The 9,768-nt window shown below is 36.9% G+C and overlaps 1 protein-coding gene across 2 annotated transcripts; it reads left to right on the top strand.

The window, feature by feature from the left end:
• Positions 1-838: 838 nt before the first annotated feature.
• LOC136209035 (uncharacterized) lies at positions 839-5,681 on the top strand. Of its 2 annotated transcripts, none has more exons than XM_066000379.1 (7): positions 839-1,317; positions 1,398-1,527; positions 2,261-2,297; positions 2,417-2,612; positions 2,867-2,961; positions 3,055-3,141; positions 5,318-5,681. In XM_066000379.1, the coding sequence occupies exons 1-5, from the start codon at positions 1,020-1,022 to the stop codon at positions 2,956-2,958; spliced, it is 753 nt and encodes a 250-aa protein (XP_065856451.1). In that variant the 5' UTR covers positions 839-1,019; the 3' UTR covers positions 2,959-2,961; positions 3,055-3,141; positions 5,318-5,681. The 2 variants fall into 2 exon arrangements, with proteins under 2 accessions (XP_065856451.1, XP_065856450.1); XM_066000378.1 differs by having other exon boundaries at positions 842-1,317; positions 2,378-2,612; positions 5,318-5,677.
• The last annotated feature ends 4,087 nt before the right edge of the window (positions 5,682-9,768 follow it).

Below are 9,768 nucleotides of genomic sequence, written 5' to 3'. Positions count from 1 at the left end.
CTCTCTTTCTTTCTCTCTCTCTCTCTTAACGGATATAATTTCTGCTCTCTTTCTTTTGCACAGATGAGGTTCTACAATAAACAATTTGTACAGGTTCTAGAAAAGAGTTTCATTGAGCCTGAGATAAAATTGTAAAAATGATATATTCTTGCTCTTTTATTTCAACTTAATTCCAGATCTATGAACTCCTCTACCTCTTCTGCTGCAACTGTTGGAAAGTTGAGAACCACTAAACTTAGGAGTTCTATTCCTTTTTTCACCAGTAAAATATCTATGCTAGAAAAAGAGTTATACTGCAACATTGCTCTTGTTTCTTTCTTTTTTTTAGTACAACATACCATGGTATGCTAACTACCATCATAGCATTCGTCTTAGGAAAACTGGAAACTAATTTAAAATTGCAATACAGAAAAATACATTAAAAAATAATAGTTGTGAACTTGAAAATATTACTTAGTCGATCAACTATTTCACATTCACTATGACTTTAACATGAAAGGAATTAAAGATAAAATATTATCCGTTAAAAGAGAGTGAGGGAAAAAAGGTTTGGGTTTAGTTAGACTTTATAGTTAGATCTCTTTAGTTTTGTGTTTGATTGGAGAGTTTTACATCCGATTGCTGATTTATATAAAATAAAGGGCTAATTGAATTTGAACCTATAGTTAAAGGGGTTAAATGAGCTTTATGCCAAAAAAAAAAAAAAAATTAAATGGACTTTAAAATTCAAATTGAATAGGCACTCTTTAATCCGATTAAGAATAGGATCCAGAACCTTCCAAAATAATAATGATTGGTATTATTATTATTATTTTAGTAATTCTTGTTTGGATGAGCACAAAGTCTATTTCCACGTCAGCCTCTCTCTCTCTCCAATTTGAATTTCAATGGAAAGGTAACCATCTCTCCTGATTGAATTCCGATTTCAATTCTCAAATCGCCGTCATCGTTTCATCCTCCTTTCCATTCGGAAGAGAATCACAACATCCTCTTCCTAATTCGATCTTCAAGGATATGAAATGAATTCTCCGTTCGGCGATACCACATATACCAAGGTCTTTGTCGGAGGATTGGCATGGGAAACTCAGAGCCACACTCTACGCCGTCATTTCGAACGGTACGGCGATATCCTTGAAGCCGTCGTCATCTCCGACAAGAATACTGGCCGTTCTAAAGGTTATGGGTTTGTTACTTTCTGTGATCCTGATTCTGCCCGGAGAGCTTGTGCTGACCCTAATCCAATTATTGATGGTCGTCGAGCTAATTGTAATCTTGCTTCCCTTGGCCGTCCTTCTCCTTTTCCTTCTCTACCTTACGGTATATTCTGTTCCTTCTACTTTTTTTTTGTCCGTTGTGTGTTTTCAATTTTCTTAACTCTTCTGGTTTTTATTTTGTAGGTCATCAGAGATCGCCGATTTCTCCGTTTGGAAGCGTGAATTCATCTAGAAGTCCTTTTAATAGAAGTTCTGGCTATCATCAACAAAACCCCTACGGTTATCAACCTGGTTTCTTCTATCCTCCTTATGGGTGAGTTAGAATTGAGAAGATTGTTGTTTATCTGGATAATTTGTTGATTCTTTTATTCTATAGGTTTATATTTGAATTCAATTTGAGAGTCTAGCATTTTCAGGTTGATGGTAAATAACACTCTGACTTAATGCCATTCACTTGATGCCCTTCATGGTTACCAGCTATGTTGCTAGGACACTCCTCTTTAGTAGCTTTTGTCCGTGTCAATCTTATTTTATGAAGGTTATGTTTTAGAAATAATGTTTATGGAAACAGTGTTAGTTTCCATTTCTGTGTCTGTGTCCCTGCAACATAGGTTATCAGGTTTGAGGATTCATGGTCTTTGTTTATGGTGTCCGTTTCCGTTTCTGTGTTTGTTTGGGGTGCTCTTTAGCTTATGAATATAAGCTATGTTGAACCTTCATTTACAGCCTTGAACAGAAAATGGACATGGACATGAAATGGACACAGACACGGGCACGGGCACGAGACGTTTATATACTGATTCTGTCACTGCTGAACTTGAATATTGAAAATCAAGTTGTCTAATTAGATAATACTTGGGCATGAGAGTAATTGCATTCTGTTTAATTTCAAAAGCATTTTGGCTCAATTATTTTCAGCAGTTCAAATTATGTGAACATCTGTCAATATTTGACAGGAATTCTTGGGTCATCATGTTTAATTACAAAAGTATCTCACATTAGTTGTCTTTTATCTCAGGAAATTCAGTTCTTTTCTTTATTTGCAGGTATGCAACTTATGGGTCTGAATTTGCCTATCCACAGGTCAGTATTTTAAATTTCAGTTTTCTGTCTTTATATCAAAAAGTTAAAAGCTGATTTGTGTTCTATTGGTCTTTTCCCAGGGTGTTTATAATCCTTATACTGGTCAGCAATATGTTCAGGTATATGGCATGCCAGGGACTGTTAATCCTGGAGTAAACTCGCGTGGACAATTCAATCAACCTGTACCTGGAATCCACAGTTATGCCGCCGTCCACAATTATGGAATGCCAGGTCATCAAATTGTGGAATTTAGTGGATTAGCCAACAGAACAGCGGCATCTACCATTCCCTCTACCCAACCACCTCATCCTTCAGGCAATTATTTTTGTTTCAAGCTACTCTTATTTTCTATTAGCATATTAATAAGTGAAGTGAGCTGCCGTTAAACTTTCTGCACTGGACAAATTAACATTTCTAGTCTAAAGCCATTGCATGGCAGTGTTTTAGAATTTCAATTGTTTATGCTAAGTGTTTTTACTACAGTAATATATAGGTTATCTATGTGTTTTAAAAATAGATGCATAACCTTATTTAGGCTAATTTTCCGTTCTTATTCTGTGTTTTTGTAGGAATACCTGCTCCGGATGCTGGACACACTCAAATTGTAATGCCCATTAATTCTCCTCAATTGACTAGCGGTTCTGATCAAACAGCCAGTTAATTGGTATGGCCACACCTCATCTTTGTTTCGAAATTGCTATTGGGCTTCCTTGGTTTATGTGAATTTATACTTGTGAGATCCTTTTTGTTTGTGCAGGTATACTTGATACTGCAGCCAGGTGAGCAAAATCAATACTGCTGGGCTTCAATTCCGCATTGGAAGTATTAAGTGATCATTGTAAAGGTATGCCTGCTTTTTCCTCTTTCACTACAAAGATTGGTTAATGATTATTTGAATCAAGTATGAAGGACTAGAGGATATGAGTTTTTATTAAAGTAGAAAACAATATCACTGAATAAGTAGGATTCTAAATTCGATTCTAAATTCATTCATCCAGCCTGACAGTAATTCTTCATGATTTCGGGTTGCTGTTTTTCGACTCAGATTATGACATTCCTTAGTTTCAAGTTCCAACTTATTTATTGAAAGGTGAAAGCAAAAATTGATGCATACATTGAACATGTTTAGTCCTGGTGAATGTGTGGCCAGACTTAGTGAGACTTGCACCAAATTTTGGGTCTGACTTTATGCATTTTGGTGTCACTAATATATTTTAGCAAATTAAGTTGGACCCCTAATAGGTTATGAGATCGAACAGTCTTGTAACATATGATTTTCACCGCTGTACTAATTTGTTGAGTACTGTATTCTGTTTGGATATTTTTCTGGTGACTTACAAAATCCAGCCGTGTAGTAGTACTGTGTCATGCTTGAGAAAATGTTTGAAATGATTTCTGATTTATATCATCAATTCGGCAATGAATTAAGATGTTATTAAGTCTATTAGAACAGGTATATGAAACTGAACAATCTGAAAGTGGCGTCTATGTTCTTACCACGTCTGCAATTTTCAAATTTTTGTGCTACTAATTTGTTTCATAGTGCTGCATTTGTTTAGAAGCTTTTCTGGGAACTTGACAGCAGACAATTTGATAGTGTCAAAGAAAATAATAAACAAAAGTTATTTTTAGCCTTACCTATCCGCTTTGGGGTCAAATGGTTCTGTTACGTAATATCAGAGCCTCTTAGATCAATGGTTTGAGGGTTCAAATTGTGGCAACCTTATAAGAGAAAATGATAATAAAAGCTATCTTATCAGAGAAAATAATAATAAAAGCTACTATTGTTGCACAATGCTTAAGTTTTTAGATCAAATGGTTTCTTTACGAATAGTATTGTACGATGCTTGGGATAATATTTTGTTATTGTTTACTGATTCATAGCTTCTAGGCGACAGATAATTAGGAACTGAAATGTGAATTGTTTTTTACTTCCACATATACTGGCATGCTTCCAAATGCTGATGGTAAAAGGTTAGGGCTGTAAATGAGATGAACCGCTCATGAGCGACCCAGTGTTCGGCTTGATTTGTGAACAGGCTGAGCTTGAGCATGATTTTGAAGCTCGATTCCTAAACGAGCCGAGCTTGAACGTGGTGAAACTCGGCTCAAAAGCTCGCATGCAAGCTCAGTTATAAGTTCATGAACAAGTTCGATATGATGTTCATGAACAGGCTTTTGAGCAAGCTCTGTTTGATTATTTTTTTATTAATATTATTTCTATTAAGGGGGAGATGTAATACTGTGTAGATTGTGTGAAACTTTAGTTTTGTAGGTTTCAAAACTACATTGCTTATATGCGTCTGAATATAATTAATGAGCAGTTCGTGAGCAAAATGAATGAGTTGTTCGCGAGTAAAGCTCGTGAACAATGAGCAGCTCATAATTAGATAATTTTCTTAAAGAACCGAGTTTAAACAAGATGTTATGCTTGGGCTTGTCCGTTTTTGCCGACCCTCAAGTTTTGGTCTTGGCTTAACTCGGTTACAGCTCTCAATTTGATCTTGTATGCATAGTTGTTAAAGACGCGCCTTGAGCAAGGCTCAAGGTCTTGCGCCTTAAACCTTGAAATTGAGGCCTTGTTCAGAAGGCTCTCGCCTTGTGCGCCTTACTCGCGCCTTAGAGCCTGGTGTGCGCCTGACGGTTTTACAATTTTTTATTTTTAACTGCTTTACTTTTTTTGAAATACTGCTTTTTTAAATAACTGCTTTACAATGAATGATTATTAGTTTAGTAGCATTATTTATAGTTAGATACATATACTTAAGACGTTGTTAGTGTTTTTATGAAGTATGAACTTAATTTGGTGTTTTTGACATTTATGATTTAGTATCATGTTTTTATGTGGTTTTATTTTTGTTTGTAAGATCATAAGTGTGTTTTTTTGGTTTACTCTTATAAGGCGCGCTCCTCACCTTGCGCCTAGAGCCTAGGCTCCAGGACCCCTTAGCGTCTTAGTCCGCCTTGCGCCTTTAACAACTATGTTTGTATGTATATGAAGTTTTATACTTTATTCGCAGGCAATCCATAATCATTGTAATCAGAGGTAACGGAAAGGAATCGAGGCAAGACTGAAGTTCAAAAGTAGGGAGTAATGAAGAACAACAAGATGATCTTCCACAAGTGTCTGTAAAATGTTGATCTTGCCATGGCAGATTTAATTGAAGTTTCATGGATACAAATTTGTGCAAATATGTAAATATGTAAATGTATATATCTCAAAAAAAGAAAAAAAAAGAAAAAAAAAAAAAAACAAAAATTAATTTTTTCTATATCATTCTTATTTATTTAATTATTTTATGCGATGTGAACTTATAAATAATTCGTAGACTACTGCATTATGAGCTTATTTGATGTATATATTATCGTTTTGTGTATAAGTTAAGTTCCAATTTAATAAATAAAAACTTTATGTAGTTTAGAATTATGAAATGTTTTTCACTGTGTTGCTGTGTATACAAGACTATTTATAGGCTTAATTCGGGTAAATTACACCTACCATATCTGAATTTTAAGTTTGCACTTAACGGGTGTTTGTTAGAGCCTTAGAGGGGATAAAAACATAGGGATATGGATAAAAAATTAAGACGAGTTATCACATGTTTGTTTTAGAGATAGGTTAGGGAGATAAAAACGAGATATGAGTCTTATTCCTCAAATCCGGTGGTATAAGTAGGCGGGATAAGTTTCTGCGATTTTAATAAGATGGAAAAGTCTCAAATTAATATTATGTAGTTTAAATAAGGTTAAAATAGTAAAATATATTATTTATCCTTATCCTACATACCAAATATTAAATAAGAGAAATATTAAATAATAATTCTTGACTATCATATTTTTATCCTTATTCTAACCATTTATCTCTATCCCAATTTGTATCTTTATCCTAATCTGTATCCTTATCCCAATAGAATATCAAACGTCCCGTAAGAGTATTCAAGTATACAGTCATTTTTTTCTAACAACATTCTCTTCAAAGTACTATCTTCTTTTTTTTATAATTATATAATATTTTATTTTTTCTATTTTTATTCAATTAATATTTGAGTAAATTATTTGATAAATTATTTACAAGTGTTCTATTCTTTTAAATAAATTTTTATTAAAATATCAAATCTGACGGTTTTTTTCCTATAAGTGATTAACTGAAAAATTAACAAAAACAAAATTAAAATTGTGATATTCTGATATTTTAAGATTTAAAATTGTATAGTGATAAAATACATAAAAATAGTTTTCATAAATAGAAATATAAATAAAAATAACAATTTGATTTTTGATTAATTTCCACTTAATATTTTTTGTTCAAATTTTTTTTTTGGTAGGAAAGGAAAAGAAAAACACAAAAAAAAAACCGCTCAACCCGGGATCAGCCTAGGAAAACTGACCTCCACCACATCCTCCAAGATCAAAGAAGAGATGAAGACTGGCGGAGAAGAAAAGGTAGAAAGACCCAACAAACTAGAGTGTCCTTCCATCGCAAGACGGTCCGCAACGCGGTTTTGCTCCCTATAAATATGAGCAAACCTAATAGACTCAAAGGAGCAACCAATCCTTTTAATTCCTTTAATAATGTTCAGGCTATTCCGGCAAACAGCATTGCCCTCAGAAATCATTTTAACCGCTTCTTGGTTATCTGACTCAACCAGAAGCTTCTTCACCCCTAGATCCTTGGCAAGCTTCAGGCTAGAGAAAATCCTCCATAGCTCTGCAGAAAAGGAAGAACCAATACCCAAATTCTGAGAGAAGCCAGAAACCCACCTGCCACCATCGTCTCTAAGGACCCCTCCTGCGGCAATTCTCCCGTCTCTTAGACAAGAACCATCAGTGTTGAGCTTAACCACACCTTCACTCGGCCTACACCAGCCTAAAAGATTGACCTCCTTCCTCTGAACATCCCTAGCTAAGGGGTCTTCAACAAAACTCTCAACCAAGGTACTAATCTTCTTAGAAAAGAAATCAAGGACATTTGGCTGAGAAACCACCCCTCCTCCAAAGATCTCCTCGTTCCGCCATCTCCAAATCTGATGGCAAGCCACCACAAAAAGAAGAACACCTTGATCCCCAGGCAGAAGAATCCCTTTAATTCCATCTACAAACCAATCATTTTCAGAATGGGCTAAAAAGGAAGGTAGCACATCCCTAGGGAGAATTCTCCTCCAAACCTCTTTAGTTTTCTCACAATCCCTGAGAGCATGGCACAAAGTCTCCTCAAACCCTCTGCATCTGCCACAGGCTCCAGAATCCACCAGGTGCCTCCTTTTTCTATCCGAATTAGTAAGCAACCTATTCCTAGCCCCAAGCCACATGAAGCTCCTAATACAGAACGACACTTTCAAGGCCCAAATCGTCTTCCACACCCCAGGGGAGGAAGAATCCAATCCCTGATAGAACGCCTGAAAAGCAGATTTACACGAATAGGTCCCATTGTTTGTCAGCGCCCAACAGTAACTGTCCTTGTCATCATTTTGATTACTAATGTGAACACCTCTAATAGTAAGGAGCGATTCCAGACTGAGGTAGGAATCAAATTTATCCCAAATCCACTCACCCTCAGAATTCACCACATCAGCAATCCTCCAGTCCTGAATGTCCAACGGAGGCAAGGAAGTACAAACCTCCAACAAAGGCTTCTTACCTATCCAAATATCCTTCCATAAACTGATGGACCTGCCATTACCCACATTCCACCCAATCCCAGAACAAAACTCAGCAAAAACTGCACTAATGCATTTCCAAAGAAAGGAACAATTAACCACTCTATCCTTAGGCCCCCCAAACACCTTATCCTTTCGGTACTTCCCGCATAAGAGCTGGACCCACAGAGCTGAAGGAGACTGCCACATCCGCCACATGAGTTTCATTAATAAGACTTTATTATTATCTTTGGCTTTCCTAATGCCCAGACCTCCTATATCTTTAGGCTGACAAACCTCACTCCAAGGAACAAGATGGATCTTTCTCCCCTCCTCAGCTTCCCCCCACAGGAACCTACGGTTAATTTTGTCAAGATCTTTAAGCACAGGTTCAGGAAGATGACAAGCCTGCATAATGTGATTGGGAGTCGCATAATTAACAGATTGAATTAACGTAAGACGGCCAGCGAGAGAGAGAGTCTTAGCTTTCCACGTGGCACACTTCATATTAGCTTTATCCAAAGTATCTTTAAAAGACACTTTAGACACTCTCTCACTGTGGAGGGGAATACCCAGATACTTCCCGAGAGAGCTAGTCAGAGGAATACCCGACAGATCACTTAACCTTTTACAGACTCTCTGGTTCATATTTTTAGAGCACATCATCCTAGACTTTTGGACATTAAGCTTCTGACCAGAGGCCGAACAGAAACAATCAAGAATATCCATAATAATACTCAACTGCTCCTCATTACCTTCCAGAAAGATCAGAACATCATCTGCAAAGAATAAGTGAGTAACCCGGGGACAGAAACTATTGATAGCCACTGGGTGGAAATTCCCATTATCAACAGCATCTTGGATCAGATGAGACAACCTCTCCATTGCAATAACGAAAAGGAAGGGACTCATTGGGTCACCTTGACGGATACCCCGGCTCGGAGAGAATTCCTCCGACATATCCCCATTAATCATAACTTGAAAAACAGGAGAAGAGATACAAACCTTAATTAACCTTCTCCAACTGTCAGGGATCCTCGCTCTCTCCAGACTCTCCATCAGGAAAATCCAGTTGATGCGATCATAGGCTTTCTCCAAATCCAACTTAAGAGCCATAATTCCTTTCTTCCCCTTCCTGATCTTCATAGTGTGGACCATCTCTTGGGCAATCACCTCATTATCCATCATTTGTCTACCAGGCACAAAACTTCCCTGATTCTGACAGATGATCTCAGGAAGAATGCAGCGGATTCTATTAGCCACAATCTTTGTAACAGTCTTATAAAGAACATTACAAAGACTGATAGGCCTCATATGCAAAAAGGAAGAAGGCTTCTCAATTTTAGGAATCAGAACCAGAAGGGTTCTATTCACCAGTTCTATATCCTGAGAACCATTAAAAACACCTATGATAAAGTTATAGATACCTTCCTTCACAACCTCCCAGTGCTTATGGTAAAAACCAGCAGGCAGACCATCTATCCCAGGAGCTTTAGTAGCCCCAATACTAAAAATGGCTTGGTCAATTTCCTTCAGGGAAATAGGGCAGAAGGCATCCAGAATGCTACCCTCTCCAACCATAGGAAAGGTAGCAACAGAGTGAGCCCTCTCCAGATGAACAGGCTCCTCTTTAAACAGATCCTTATAGAACTCCAGGGCCACTCTCCGAATATCCTCATCCTCATACACCCAATCACCATTAGAGTTCTTAATAGCATCAATTATATTCCTCTGCCTTCTAATAATGGTAGAGAGATGAAAATACCTGGTATTTCGATCCCCATCTCTGATCCAGGACTTCCTAGATTTTTGAAACCAAAGAAGCTCCTCCTGTC

This window comes from Euphorbia lathyris, chromosome 10 (assembly GCF_963576675.1).
Source record: "Euphorbia lathyris chromosome 10, ddEupLath1.1, whole genome shotgun sequence".
In the NCBI taxonomy this organism is placed as follows: Eukaryota; Viridiplantae; Streptophyta; class Magnoliopsida; order Malpighiales; family Euphorbiaceae; genus Euphorbia; species Euphorbia lathyris.
Note: the sequence above shows the minus strand (reverse complement) of the source record. Positions and strands in the feature narration are given on the sequence as shown.